Source organism: Anabas testudineus, chromosome 14, assembly GCF_900324465.2.
Source record: "Anabas testudineus chromosome 14, fAnaTes1.2, whole genome shotgun sequence".
Taxonomy (NCBI): domain Eukaryota; kingdom Metazoa; phylum Chordata; class Actinopteri; order Anabantiformes; family Anabantidae; genus Anabas; species Anabas testudineus.
This window is the reverse complement of record NC_046623.1, coordinates 7,250,227-7,266,008: the sequence shown is the minus strand read 5'-3', so window position 1 is coordinate 7,266,008 and position 15,782 is coordinate 7,250,227. Positions and strand designations below refer to the sequence as shown.

The 15,782-nt window shown below is 38.6% G+C and overlaps 1 protein-coding gene across 2 annotated transcripts; it reads left to right on the top strand.

The window, feature by feature from the left end:
* The first annotated feature begins 296 nt into the window (after positions 1-296).
* On the top strand, positions 297-13,964 carry LOC113169871 (plastin-3). 2 transcript variants are annotated; one of them, XM_026371621.1, is made up of 16 exons: positions 297-413; positions 5,463-5,561; positions 5,751-5,902; positions 7,641-7,770; positions 7,889-8,021; positions 8,156-8,237; positions 8,330-8,495; positions 8,600-8,742; positions 9,538-9,633; positions 9,736-9,931; positions 10,612-10,690; positions 11,033-11,150; positions 11,231-11,361; positions 12,104-12,227; positions 12,677-12,801; positions 12,885-13,964. In XM_026371621.1, the coding sequence occupies exons 2-16, from the start codon at positions 5,501-5,503 to the stop codon at positions 13,015-13,017; spliced, it is 1,869 nt and encodes a 622-aa protein (XP_026227406.1). In that variant the 5' UTR covers positions 297-413; positions 5,463-5,500; the 3' UTR covers positions 13,018-13,964. The 2 variants fall into 2 exon arrangements, with proteins under 2 accessions (XP_026227406.1, XP_026227407.1); XM_026371622.1 differs by lacking the exon at positions 297-413 and adding an exon at positions 4,115-4,803.
* Positions 13,965-15,782: the final 1,818 nt, after the last annotated feature.

Here is a 15,782-nt window from a genome sequence, read left to right as displayed (position 1 = left end):
TTTGAATTTATATTAGGCTCTAATTTATATGGGCCCCTAGTATTGTATGGCCTTCATTGCTAAATGAACTATTTATTTATTAGTGAAAGGTTCCTCACATTTCCTTTAATAGAAAAACGTTTTACACACACACTCATACAAGAAGTACATCAACACAATATAACATGTACCATACTACAAAAGCACGAACAGAGATGTTTAGTTTTTATTTTATTTTATTTTATTTATTTTTTTTGACACAGGTAGTCTTCCATACAGCGGACATCAGCGCTGAACGCCCATGTGAACGCCCGTCGCTGACGTCACGGCAGGGCGGGGCCGCCCGACATTCCAACCGCCGTGCACTTTTGTCTGTACGTGGAGGAGGCAGCAGTCCAGAGGGGACGTCGTCTGGAATTTGAGGCGCACCGACAGTGAGTACCTATGTCCTGGCCACTTCTAGACCACCAGCTGCTTACAGCTTACAGCCGCGTTTACTAACGCACGTTATTTTCTTAAAGTTTTCCCCCCTGCGAACGCCGCTGTCCGTTATGCAGAGGTGTGGATTTGCAGAGCAGACAGGGATCATTTCCTGTCTGTAAACTTGCATGTCTGTTGCTAAGTTAGCCGGCTAGCTTTAGCTAACGCTGCATCTTCACAGTAGCCTTTTCATCCTGCCAGCGCTGGGTCCGTAATGTTGAAATAAACTAACGTTAGTATCTGTCTCTAAAGGTTTGTGGCCAAATAACCTTTAGTACATCTTAATACTACTGCAGTACATAACGCAGGTAACCTAAGGTAACTAGTTAACTTACTCCTCATAGATGATAATTAGAGTACGTGTTTTTGAAACCTCTACAAAATATCCACAAGCTGGATATTGGATATTTATTCTATAAATATCGTTTCATGTTTTGTAAATATGGCAAATGTCACAGCAACTAGCAAGTGAGACAAAACCAGGTTCGTTCATTTATTACACCGAGGTTCACCGGGGGGAGCCGCAAAGGTGGAGTCTGCACTACTCTGTGTCCACAAGCTGGAGTAGAAATGAGCCAAACTGAAATCCAGTGACACATCCAGTCTTTACAAAAGCTGGAGTGTAGTGTTAAAAGTGCTTCGCAATCCTAGGCATGTGTAGTCTAACTGAAGGCTTTTTTACCCCTTGACGACACTATAGGTAGATAGATGGATAGATATGATGTCAAAAACATATCTAGTAGTCTCTTGTTGTTGTTAAATATCTTTATTTAAATATATGTTGCCACTTACTTAGTCATTGTTTTTCTCACTCATGTAACAGTTTAAAAAGGAATGATTTACCAGATTTTTCCTCTACACTCATCTGGGACTGCAACACAGATGCATCTGGGATCTCAATCGAGGATCACTGTTGGATCAACAAGGATGTATGATAGCATCAGAGGACACGCATTTTATTTTTAAACGTAGTGGATTAGAACAAGAAGGTTGTTGAGAATACGGTTGCTCATTCGTAGTTTTTTTTCCTGCTGTTAATTTTCAGTAAGATTATTCAGGCTTTCTTACTGTCTGCACTTGGTTAACATCTACTTTTCCTTGGATGGTGGCATACTTTAAAGGAGATGCTGTTAAATGCGTTTAATCGGGTCATGAGACAAAATTTTGTTCAGGACTGGAAAAAGGGTTGTTTGCACTTCTTTTGTGGGAAAGAAAAAAAGCTGTAAGTCATTTTAACTATGCCTGTCATTAACATGATTGGTGTGGTCAAATTGTCCATGAATGTGCATATGTGGTATGTGTACTATGTGTCACAACAGCAGAAGTAAAATGTGAATTGTTGTTGCTCATGCTGCACAACCACATGAGTGCATCTAATGTAGGTGTGTTAATTACACAAAATACATGTCTGGTATTATTTCTGAAGTCAAACCAGACAGTCAAGAGGTTGGGAGTGTGTTTTGTTTCCACCCAGGCACAAGCTCACACCTGTGTGAATGAACAGGTTGTCCCACTTTCTGCACTGTCATGGTTTTAAACAGGTGCCTTAAGTTTTTATTCACTGCAGTGAAAGTGATCGAGTTACTTATTGGCTTAGCCCTTTTTGTACTCCTCAGCTTTAGAGTTTTGTAACTTTTTAAAAATGATGTTGGTAGCATCATGATGTTGGAAACTAATTTAAAATAGAAGACCGTACAACTCCCTGATGTTGTTACTTTGTGAATAAAAAAAGTTTTTTCTTTCAGTCTGCATTAAAAATACACATTTGTTTTATGAATATTGGAAATCTAAAAATACAACTGGGCTCTGTGCAAGCATGAATTAACCAAACAAAGTAGTTCAATGAGACATTTATGTATACAGAACAATTTTCTTAGTTTGCATCCTATATTTATGAGGTTGGGATGTTAACATGATCTTGGACATAATGGTTTGCTCAAGGGCACTTCAGCAAAACGATTGCATGACTAAAGTGTGGTATTTCACGGTTTACTGTGACTTGCACTGTACTGTACTTGTACTGATTGTGCAACATTTAAAGTATAATGCTTTAGATTGCTATTGTTAAGCAATGGCAAACCCTTGCAGGTGTGGCTGCTTACACTTGTATAAAAAATCTAATTACTTTAGCAGCACCTCAGTAACCTGTCTAATGACATTCTGAAACTATGGTTCTTTGGGTTATGTTAAACATGCTTCACCAATTATTACAGCTCCATCCTTTCATGTGGTGAGAAGTAGTGTACTACAGAGAACAGATAGTAAAGATTAGCTGCTGTCAAAGTACCATTTCCTATTTCATTTGAATATTTCCATCACTATAGTAGCATTGTAAGCCCTTAACCTGACCCAGGTTGTTAAGCTTGCAGCTGTACATGATGTCAGAGTTGTGTAAACTCCACATACAGTATTTGTCGTCACCTCCTCCTCACCTGTCAGTATGGCGGTGCTTATCTTAGCCACACAGACTAAGGAAATAAAGGGCTGGTGTGACAGTCTGGTGTTTATGAGTCAGTTTGCTTTACATCTGCAGGCGATTGTGAATGAGTAAAAAGGTCCATGTTCTTGCAGACTAAGTTGGGTGTGTGCGCATTTGAACTTAACCACATTTGGGAAGGGTGCCCAATCTATTTGTGTGCCTCACATTTCCCATGTAACTGTGTGGATGAAGCAGTGGCGGGGTGTGGTGTGTCAGCGCTACACATTTAACTCGCACATCTGAGAACAGCCCTCCTCTTAAAATTGACTGAGAGATCCATCAAAGGCAATTGTAAACAACACCAATGTGCTGTTTTTGTCTCAACAATTAAAGCTGGAGCTTGGAAAGAAATACTTTTGTATGTGTGATAACCATAAAGTAAGAGAACTGAGAGAGACTACGAAGAAAGTCCAGTTGCTGTTGTTTTGTTGCTATTAGATATCACATGGCCTTGATAACAGAAAACCGACACTGACAGTTGTTTTTTTTATTTTATGCACTGCATTAGTATAGATCTTTGTTGATCTCTTGATTTCAGTTCAAAGTACTAAATCCTTAGAGCATTATTTTTTATCTATTTTATTCTTGCACTGCAGGATCAAAATGTTTCTACTATTAGGAGTTTGCTTTTACTATTAAAAGAGCAAATACATTTTCTCTTCTGTCCAAGCACACAGACCAGCTGTCAAAGACAGCAACTGTCTTTGGAGCCTGACACTAGAAACTCATTTTCTGGTGGTTATTTTTTATTATTGCCACGACCTGGGACTGTTTTCACAAACCCTCTATTCTTCTGCACCGCCAGTGATACGTCTCACATTTGTCCACTACCATCTGTGACCTTTCTGCGTGTACTTAACCCCTCTTCTGTTTTCACTCTGCCTGTGTCAAGGGTGTGACAAGGGCTGGCAAATGAGGTAATGTTTGTCTTATTGTAGTTAGGTTTACTTCAGCAGCCACATTTCACATCCTTCTGGAGAAAAGTTAAATATAGCAACACTGACATCGTCATTTTTCCTAATCGTTTAGTCAGGAGTTTGTGCTTGCCCTGATTTAGTATTACTTTGTAGAAGGAAAACACTTTGTTCTCTCTGATTCATAGAGTGGCATTTCTGACACCAATTAAAGTGACAAATCTGGCCTTGGTGTTGTTATTACCTAGTACAACCTTTCTGCTGTATTTGTCTCTTTTATTGCCAATAACAATATAATAAGCATAACTTTATCTGCCTTGGGTAGGTAACACTTTGTTGATTTTGTAGGACAAATAATCAGCCTATAATGCTATCACTTTGATTTGTTTTTAACAGTAATAATATAGGAACTAAGTCACAATGTACTTGAATACTATTAATAGTTTCATTCATAAAAGAGGATGCACAGTTAATGGACTTTTGTTCATTGTTTAGCTGCCTGAATGTGTGCCCCCACATACTGCTAAGGCCACAGAGAGACCAGATGGCAGACACGGATTATTCTTAGTAATCATCACTAATGATCAACTAAAATGCGATCCATTTAAATGGATGTTCAGATAATCCCTACTATGGTTTTACACATGTTGTATTATGGATAACAGAATTGTCCTTGCCCAGAATATCTGACTAATATACTGTGAAAATCAGCAATCTGTACTATAACTCAGGAAATGGGAACACTTTTCTGTCTGGAAAAGTCCACAAGCCCTGTTTTACCGCAGTATGAACCTCTTCTTTGTTTTCTGAAGACCTGTGTTGGTAGAGGAATGCCATCATACCAGTTTAGCTCTGGAGAGCGAGGCCGCACACCCTCCTCACCTCTTTTTAAGTGAAGCTCGATCTGCCGAGGCCTAATGCGTTTCTCCACCACTACAGAACGGGAAGGAGGTACTCAGAGGAATTCCTTGTTTTCAGTGAATTTCAGATGGTTACTTTGTCTCGGAAGAATTTGGGAACACTGTGTTTTTTTTGTCAAGCAAAATAACTCTGAGATTGAGTCTGACTGGTCATGTTTTATGACTTCTCTCTACACACATATAAGTGACTCTATGTAGAGCAAATATTATAATCAAACTGATCGGTTTTAGCTAATTTGGAGAAAATGCTGTTGTAGTACATGATTGTATTAAATTAGTAAACTTACCTAAAGACTAAGATGAACTTTTTCTACAAAGCTGGTTCATTGCTACACAATGGCAATAACAGGAAATTACTTTGATTATTGAGATGTGTATGGGAAAGGAAAAGAGTCAAAGAGAACAGTAGATAAGATCAGCAGAGGTGGGGATCAACAGGGGATCAGTGAGAATATGCATACATGAGGTTCTACTTATGAGTTTTTACGGCCGACAGTAGCAGTGAAATGAGTTAGGGGAAGCTCATATCCCTTCACTGGTTGAAAAGGTGCCAAACTACAGCAGCCTAGTTACTTTCTGGGGCTGAAAGAAAGTTTTCAGGATGCTGATAAGTGTGTGTTTTCTGGCAAGTCTTCGCACCTGTCTCTTCAACAACCATCTCATGACTCTTTGCTCTCGTCCTTTATGTAGTCCCACCTGACTGACCACATCTGGTCAATCACAGAAAAATGTCTGGAAAGATAACGAAAGACGAGATGGAGGAGATGAGGGAGATCTTTGCAAGAATTGGTGAGTAAAAGTCATATTAAAATAATACTGTGTTCTTAATTGAATTATTTAATAATTAGCATTGCAAATATAATTGTTTGTAAAAATGGGCAATTTAAACTTTAGTTGCATTTGTTATTATTTCTGTGTAGAACAAATTATGAAATAAAAGTTAGACGTGTGCTTGATTGTTCTCTTCTGTATCTGTAGATTTGGACAACAACGGATATATTTGTGATTATGAACTTCATGAGCTCCTCAAAGAGGCTGGTCACCCACTACCAGGATACATGGTTCGGGAGATTATCCAGAAACTCGATCGCGACAAGGATAATAGGATCAGCTTCACCGAGTTTTTGGCGGTATGTTAAGTAGAGCTCAGAACACTTCATAACATTGATCGTCTCTGTCTTATTGTGAATTGGTCTTTGTTTTCTACATATAGCAGCTACATACAAGACGAGATGAAAGGCCTCTGTGAACCACATACACATGTACTCAAGAAGTGTGGAAGTGAGGATCAGCAAAGTGTTGTGCATTTCAGTATTTAGTTTCAACACTGGGGAAGGAGCAATCGTTTAGAGAGAGGAGTCAGTCACAGGGGAAACTTCTGGCACACAAGTTACAGAAGTGCAACATGATTCAGAATCTCAAGATTAGGAGGGCGGACCAAAATGAAGCTCTGTTTTGTCTTTCTATAATAGATTGGATGTCTTGTTTTGTGGTATTGTGGCTGTTTGGTTGTTCATTAGTTAGCTTAACAGTGAAAATGAGAGTAACCGAGTAAAACACTATTTCAGTAAAACCAAATAAAATGTAATGAAAAGAAGCAGGGTTGATGTAAAACCAGAATTGTTGATAGTGTAGTACTGTTTATGTGCTGGTTGGAAGAGACTACATCCAGGACTTCCCAATTGGCTGCAAAACAACATTGTGCCATTGTGTTAAGTATGTTTCAAATTCAGGCTCTACTAAATAAAATATGTTCTTATGCATAAAACGCAGAGTAGATCCATGTGAAATGAATGTGAAAATCCTCCTTATAGCCCATACATGTGAATGTCAAGCCAAGAAGTAGGGTTTTACTAAAATTGTAGAACTGAGTGGAGAGCTTTGTGCAAGGTCATGATTATGTTGTGGTTACCTCTTTTACCTAGACAGCACTATAAAAAATGCAAGCTTGTGCCTTGTGACCTTGTGTATGTTTGTGGTAAAGTGTGCTGTGCTTTTTAAACAAGTCTCCCAGTGCCAAGCTGAATAGCCCATTGTAGTCACACCAATGCCTGTGCAGCTGAGGTCACTGATTAGGCGGCGATAACTTCAGATTCAGGAAGTATCACATATACTGTGATACAGTGCATATTGTGAATGTAACCTTGTCAGAATACGCTCACTGGTGTACTGCATGTATGTATATACAGTGTGAAGCTTACAGCTCAAAGCTCTTTATGGTTCTGTTTTAATGTTTAGACATCATTATTTATTGTTGCGACTTGGGGACAAGCCTTAGGGTGGTGTTAGTGTAGTGAAGGATGATGGTAGCTGTGGTTTACTGTGACTACTGATAACACTAATTACATAGTGGCACTTGGACACGCAACACTGTAATACCTAGATTATCTGTGTAGTGAATATACAGTCTCACTTTAAATTACTACAGTGTACTTAAATGCACAGTTCCTGGAATTCAAAAACTCAGACTAACCTAGATCTTCAACACATTTTCTCAACCCTCTAGTTGGCAAATTGGCATGTTTTCATGCCAACGGGGAGAAAGTCTAGCAGCCTTGCTGTGTCTGCTTAGTGACCTTGGTGTCACTGTGATGAGTAGTAGTCAAAGTTTGTTTTTCCCCATTTGTTGATTTATTGGTAATTTAGTTATGCAATGAAGAGAAGAAGACAACTCAAATAGTGTGAAAAATGTTAATTTTTTTGTGCCAGTTGTAATCATGTGGCGAGCACATGAATTGATAAATCTCTGCAGCACAATAATTATGTATCCACCAATCATTAGAATTATGAATAATGTATCTTATGCACTATTATACTTATACTGTTTTTTAAAAATAGGACTCTGACTGTTTTTTGGTCTGTTTTTAGATCGTCCAGGAACTGCGGGGCAGTGAAGTAGCAAAAACTTTCCGAAAGGCCATCAATAGAAAAGAAGGTATTCTGGCTATTGGAGGCACATCTGAGCTGTCAAGTGAAGGCACACAACACTCGTACTCTGGTAAGAGATGAACATCAGACAGAATAACCTCCTGAAATGAGCTGTCGTCAACAGTACTGTTTTCTTATGTAGCTATATTGTTTTTAATTGATGGCATGGTAAATGCACACACTTACAGAGGAGGAACGATTTGCTTTTGTGAACTGGATCAACACTGCTCTGGAGAAAGACCCTGACTGCAAACATGTCCTGCCCATGGATCCTAACACAGACTCTCTCTTCACGACTGTTGGAGATGGTATAGTGCTCTGGTGAGAGATTCGGACAACACTCCCATCCTTGTTAGAGCATTGTCATTTTGTGTAATTGTTTAACATACATACATCCACTTTATGTCTAAGGTTTCCACAAGAAATAAATGTTGTTTTTTTATACGTTTGTACAGCAAAATGATTAACCTGTCAGTGCCAGACACTATTGATGAGAGAACCATAAATAAGAAGAAACTGACACCGTTTACAACACAGGTCAGTCAAAATTCATTCATGATGGTGCTTTTTTTTTTTTTCTCTTCATGGTTGTGAAATTTTTCCAGCAGCTGATGTTTTGTGTCTTGCAGGAGAATCTGAACCTGGCGCTGAATTCAGCTTCTGCCATTGGTTGCCATGTGGTGAACATTGGTGCTCTAGACCTGAAAGAAGGGAAACCCCATCTGGTGCTGGGCCTGCTGTGGCAGATCATCAAGATCGGTCTTTTTGCTGACATTGAGCTGAGCAGAAATGAAGGTATGGGAGATATTTAAGATTGCCTATTATGTGTATTCCTATCACTAGCATTTTCTGGTCTGTTGTGAAATAGCTTAACTGATCAATAACACACCCCTTGACAGCGCTGGCAGCATTGCTGAGAGAGGGAGAAACCCTGGAGGACCTGATGAAGCTGTCTCCAGAAGAACTGCTGCTACGCTGGGCCAACTTTCACCTGGAAAATGCTGGATGGCAAAAGATCAACAACTTCAGCTCAGACATCAAGGTGAGCAAACTGATATTTAAAGAACCTGATTCACTTTGTTTACTCAAAAACAAGACACATGTAGGAAAACCACTCAAAACCTTTAAGTGGTAATAATACTGAATAAATGCTTGTTCTTGTGTGTAGAGTCAGTTTTTAACACCCATATGACTTTAATAACTAGATCCAACAACACAGGTATCTATCAGCACAATGTGTCAGGCGGGACATGCTTCTGTTTGCTCAAATAAACGCCTCCACTGCTCCAACAATAGGTAGAATTTGTAATAGCTGTGGCAAGCTGTCAAATGTATATGGGGGTTTGAGGTATTGTACACACAGATTAGTTAAAGACTTAAAGATAAGAATGACCACAAAGTATACTAAGAAAGTTGAGGAAAGTCATAAACATTATTATGTCAGATTTACAGAGTTTGTTGTTGAAAAATCTCATCACATAGTTTGCCATTCCCATGCCAGACTATAAATCAACCAGGCAGGTATACGAGTACCTACAACACCTGTCTTTCTCTAGTTAGCTATGTTTAATGTGATATAAAGCAAATATAGAGCTTGTAAAAGCAATTCAATGTAAACATATTCCTACACATTTAAACTTGTGTGTGAAGCAGTTTTCTTTCCCAAATGATCTAAATAATAAAAACAGCATGCACACTAAAGGCTGCACAGTTTACCAGTGTCCCAGAAATGAACAAATTAGTGTCCTGCTGTTGTTATAAGACAAAATGTTACTCTGTGGATTTTCATGTTGCTTTATTAGTAGAAATCTGAATGTATCTTTTCTTGTTTTTCCAGGACTCAAGGGCCTATTTCCACCTTCTGAATCAAATCTCTCCAAAAGGCACAGATGAAGACCATCCACGCATAGACATCAACATGGCAGGCTTCAGTGTAAGTGCTGTCACAGTCAGTGCTCACAGTTGAGTATGTTCAGCACATGGTAACAGCTGTACAATGTCTCTGATCGGAGCATGTGGCATGTGTGTCGTACAGGAGAAAGATGATCTGAAGAGGGCAGAAGCCATGCTGCAGCAGGCCGACAGGCTCGGCTGTCGACAGTTTGTCACCCCAGCTGATGTTGTCAGTGGAAACCCCAAACTCAACCTTGCCTTTGTGGCCAATCTGTTCAACAAATACCCAGCACTGACCAAACCTGAGAGTGAGGACATTGACTGGAGACTGTTGGAAGGTACAAAGAGCAGAATAAGACCAGTCATTCTTCATCCATTTCTTCAAGTCTGCTGGAGAGTTGGCTGTGGTCAAATACTGTATGAATGCAAATATAACAAAATCTAAAAATATCTGTTGCTTGTAATTAAATTCAATAAGACTAAATAACTTGTTCAAATCCACATGACAAGAAAGACTCATCTTTAGATGTTAGCCCAAGTCCTGAAACCTTGGGGGCAAGTAACAACTCATTCAAACTTCATTAAAAATATCCTTACTTTGGCAAATATTTGTTTTGAATTTAATAACCATCCCATCTACTAGTAAGAACTTGACTGAAAAAGCAGGTTTTCAGTGCCTTTAGCTGCAAATCAGCAAAGCTGTAATCTGAGAAGAACCTGTTTTGAACTGCCTGCAGGTCTGTTTTTGTATATAAATACTCATTTCAATGTGACAACAAGCCACTCCTAATTTTGAACTTTACTGATCAATTAGTTATTAGGCAATTATATATTTACAGGTGGTTAGCTGACCACATACTTTTATCCTTTATAGCCAATAGTGTCATCACACATACACTGTATGTGTTCAAATGGGCATGTTGATCATAATTGTCATGTTGATTGAATATTATAAACCCCCCTAGTATAGCTGGATCACCTTGATGTACTCTAAATCCCATGATCCTTTGCTGTCTAGGTGAGACACGAGAGGAAAGGACATTCCGAAACTGGATGAACTCTCTGGGAGTGAACCCTCATGTTAATCATCTGTATGGGTATGTACACACACATACACACACACATTTTGTGGCAGTGTGCATTGACATAATGCATTCCCTAGCCCCCTACTGTAGCATAGGCCATGCTAATCTACTCTGTTCCAGTTCTTAATTTATCACATGTACTGCCTAACCCTAACCCTAACCAAACCTAATTCTAACCCTAAAACCTGCAAAATTGCTCTTTAAACACTCTTCTCATTGTGAGAACTGGCTAAAATGTCCTCAGTTTGTAAAATTGTCCTCAGTCCAATAATAGCTATAGAAACACACACACATTCACACACTTGGTGTCACCCCTGTGTTTACACTGGTATCAAACACAATCTTGCCTTGTAGAGACCTACAGGATGCCTTGGTTATCCTTCAGCTCTACGAGAAGATTAAAGTGCCTGTTGACTGGAACAATAAGGTCAACAAGCCACCGTACCCCAAGCTGGGAACCAACATGAAAAAGGTAAACAGGTAATCACCTTTTTAATCTTACTGATATATTAAAAACAGCTCTTGACCAACTGTTCTGGTTTGCTTCCATAGTTGGAGAATTGTAACTATGCAGTGGACCTGGGCAAAACAGCCAAGTTCTCCCTTGTTGGCATCGGCGGGCAGGACCTGAACGATGGCAACCCTACCCTAACTCTGGCACTGGTGTGGCAGCTGATGAGAAGGTGAAACACAACTACAGCAGTATTCCTTTAAATAAGAATGAAATAGGAATTGAGAGCAGCTAATTTGTGATCTGCAAGAAAAAAGTGGTGAATCTTCACAACTCGTACTTTTAAAAATGTTATTGAGAACTTAAATTAATGGAAAGTAACACTTGGGTATTTTTTCAGTTAAAATATCATCAAAACCTAACACGACAGATGAGGCGAGTAAGGAATTACTGAACTTTTCCAGTGAAAACAAACAAACTGAAATTCTTCAAATACTTGGGTAGATGATCATGGGTTGATGTTTAAATTCATTGCTCTGCTGCCAAATAACATTTTATTTTTCAGTCAGTATGGCTATGTGGTATTTAGAAACACTGCAATCATCATCAGTCTTGACTGTCATTGTGATATATTTACTGTAAACAATATCCAGGAAGTGAGCAACCTCCATACCTCCATGTCATGTGTGTGTGTGTGTGTGTCTCTGTGTTTTCTTCCAAATCAAGACCACATTTCCCTGAACTCAAATGGTTCCTGTCACAAGATGTGTGTTGGAATATTTAGTAGTTCCCCATAATTCATGTTTTATGTCAAACTTCCCAATCCTAAAATGACACTAAGGCAGAAGTCCCGACTGCCTGGCATCATCATGTGCATCTTTTGTAGTCTTAGTCCCACAAGTTTGGATAAAAGAATTAAGTGAACTGTTCAGTTCATATGCATTGTAAAAGAGCTGCTTTCCCCATTCTTTCAGATATACGTTGAACGTACTGGAAGAACTGGGAGATGGCGAGAAAGTAAATGACGACATCATTGTAAAGTGGGTAAACAAAACGTTGGCGGACGCTGGAAAATCTGCAAAAATTTCAAGCTTTAAGGTATGTGCCCTGTATGTGCAAACTAAATGCTGTGTTACACAGAGATGTGAATTCCCAGTCTATCAGCAAACGAAGCTCAGTCAGGTGTCAAGTGTCAGAAACAGATGACGAAGTTGTACAACATGAATCACATGATAACATACAGCAGCGTCATGTGTCAATGTGTCAGCATGACCCATTTGTCAATGTACGTTAATAGTGAGACATGAAATCTCAGAAAAGCTATTCGAGTTTTCAGCTTAAATTTTTTTGTTTCCTATTGTGTTCCCAAGAATAAACTTCCTCAAATTAATGAAGTCAATGTGATTTATTGTGAAAGAATCTGTGCTGCAGAATTATTTTAATTTACATCTGTTTTTGCAGGCGGTCTGACTGTCCTACCAACCCAGTATGGCAACTAAGTGAGTCAGTGTGTTAAATCCTTGTAATGTGTGTGTGTGTGTTATCAGGACAAAGAGATCAGCAACAGTTTGGCCGTGTTGGAGCTGATAGACGCCATCCAGCCCGGCAGCATCAACTACGAGCTGATAAAAACTGGCAGCCTCTCTGAAATCGACAAACTGGAGAACGCCAAGTAAGCTCTTCTGTGACAAGATCGGCAATGCAAATCTTTTGTGAATGTTTTTTATACGAGTAAACCTCCTTTGTCTTTCTTAGATATGCCGTCTCCATGGCGAGGAAGATTGGTGCACGTGTCTACGCTCTCCCAGAAGACCTCGTGGAGGTCAAACCCAAAATGGTGATGACTGTCTTTGCCTGCTTGATGGGTCGGGGGATGAAGCGAGCCTAAAAGACTGGCATCATTGTGACAGTTATTAAACTACCACAAACCATTAGCATTTTTAAAGAGCTTCCCCAACTGAAGGAATGAAGAATGATTGTTTTGTTTTGGATTGTTTTGTACGAGAATAATGCATCATAAATTAGCACGTGTCCCTGCCTCTTCATTAACAGAGGTATTTACTGAAGAATAATGTGCTTTTTATTTAAAGTAGGTCCATAATGCTAAAATTCCTGAAGAGGTGGTGTTACGGAGACAGCTTGTTACGTTCAATATGTCAAAATGCAAAACTCTCAATAAATGCTGTTTTTTTTTTTTTTTTTTTTTTTTAGCAAGTATGCATATTTTCAGCTGCAAGGTTGTTGTTTACATATTTTTACTCTGACTGATAAGTTATATCCTTGACTAAGTAACATACATTCCTGAATACTTAAAAAAAACGATCAGTCAGTTGGGATGTTTAGGTGAAGTAGACATCAAAAAATACCGAAACATTCCTTCTCACGTATTGAAATACAAGCATGTCTTAATAAACTTCTACATATCGACATACAGAAGCCATAAGGTCAAATAATAATAATGACCTGTGTCATGTGCTGACTGTATTCTTGTACTTGTCATTTGTTTGTTTATCGAGGATATTATGCAAGGTAAATGCTGTTTTGGGAGGTCTGGTGTGATTATTATTATTTTTTTGTCTGTTACGTTGGATGAGGAGCAGGCTGACTGGACTCTCCTGCCTCCTGCTGTGCCTTCTTCTCGTCTCAAAGACGTCTTTTAGTCACGCTTTGAGGTTTTTCCCCTTTTTCTATGAAACATTACCAAATATAAACAATAACTTTATTCCAACACTAACTTCATTATATTCTATGACAATGACCAAATTGTATTTGGTCCCCGGTTCATGTCAATGCTTATGTGCTTTACATGTAACAATAAATAAGAGTTTGAGATCCGTTTGTGTTTTTATCTTTATAGAAGTGGAGTGGATGGCGTCTTTTGACAGGCAACAGAGACAAAGTGAAGTGATTTAAAGGGCATTAATTACAACTAATGTGGAGTCCAAAAGTCCCAGATTGCATTGGAAATGATCAGAAAGTTTGAGGATTTAAAAACAACACTGAACACATATAGAACATGTATAAATACTGTGCAGCACACGTATTAAGTCATTAGAGCATTTCTTTAAATTATATTGAGTTTGAGATTGAGAAATAATATGTGTGGATGCTCTGGTACCAAATGCGACACTGCAGTGGGATTGTTTTGCCAGATCTATTAAATTTGAGGTTTTCTTTGTTCTCCCTTAAATTTTACAGTTTCAAGTAAAGCGCCAACAGTCTGTAAGTTGTTATCCGAAAATAGCTAAGTGTCCCTTGAATGTGTTGAAAGTATATATGTGAAGAAACATTTCTCCGTAAGGGATCATGACATTGTGGAGCAGACTGTCAGTGGAAAACAGAACGCACTAACCTCTTTTTGTTTCTCCTTTCTCTTATCTCAGCGTCTGTTACTTTTACTGCCCTCGCTCGTTTATGTCCTTCCTTATTTTTCATCATAAAACACAATTTGTTTTAAATAGCACCTTATAAAAGCAGATTTTTTTTTTATTATTGTTTGTGTCTGGAGGATTTCTACAAACACTTAAATTGGCTTTAAACATGGATTATGATGTGACAAAAGTTGTTATAAAGAAATATTACACAGGTTTATAACTAACCGCAGGCGAATAGAGAGAAGAATAGAAGTTACACATTTGTTCCAGGGTGCATATTGTTGGCTCTTCACAGTTGTTAGCAGGCATCAAGGATGCAACCACAGCCACCCTTGTACAACAGGGGATAGTAGTGGCAGATTGTACTTTACTGTTCACTGGCCTGAATCTCAGTCAGATGTAAAGTCCTCCGGGCTTCACTCCCTGAACAACTTCTCAGCTAAGTCTCCAGTCCTCTGGTTTTTAATGGATCTGATTAAAACGAGACTGTCAAGCTCTGTCAGAGAACAGGACGATGACGATGCTGTCTCCTGTGACACGCGGCGTTTCAAGCTCCATTTGCATCAGAGAGCGTTTCCGTGCACTGTTGGAAAGATGGCGTCAATCACAGGCACCTGAGACCATTCTGGTGTCAGAAATTCATCATTAAAACCAAACACAATCCTAAAATAGTTTTTTTTTTTACAACCAAGAAGTTTAAACAGGTCTCACATCTAAACTGGAAATTATCTTAAAAACCGTGAAGAAAATCAGCATAATAAATGACTAAATGACTAAATAAATAAATGTTTCAGAAAAATCAAACCAGCTGTGACAGATGAAATATTCAGATTACCTTGACCGACTTAAGCCGGTCAAGGTAAAGCTGGTTTTAATGAACTACTTCATGTACTGTTAAGTTCCCAGTGCAGTCTCTAAGGGGTCCAGAGATCAGGTTGAGGGGTTGTGTTAGGACCATATAAAAAAAAGAGTTCGTTTACACAATTTTAAATTTATATTTTGGGCTAGTATTTGAATTATGTTGTTTTTATGAGACATTTGATCACTTGATTTCCTAAATGATTGATTTCTCTAATATTCTTTAATTCTAACTAACTAAGAAATATAAAACATGTGTTTTGTGTGGGACTTTTGTAAATGAATGTTTCTTTTAAAAAACTCTTATTCTCATAAAACTCACCACATTAGGCCAGTGCGCCACTAATGAAAATAGATAGAACTATAAATTTTGCAGGATTTATTGAAGTACAGGGAAAAGTCAAGAGAAAACCCTGAGCTA

What these genes read in the sequence shown, in the direction of transcription:
- LOC113169871 (XM_026371621.1), top strand. Translation starts at nt 5,501, where the DNA reads ATGTCTGGAAAGATAACGAAAGACGAGATGGAGGAGATGAGGGAGATC. An exon ending in GCTTCACCGAGTTTTTGGCG is followed by an intron (nt 5,903 to 7,640) that starts GTATGTTAAGTA and finishes GTCTGTTTTTAG; the next exon opens with ATCGTCCAGGAACTGCGGGG. An exon ending in TGAGCTGAGCAGAAATGAAG is followed by an intron (nt 8,496 to 8,599) that starts GTATGGGAGATA and finishes ACCCCTTGACAG; the next exon opens with CGCTGGCAGCATTGCTGAGA.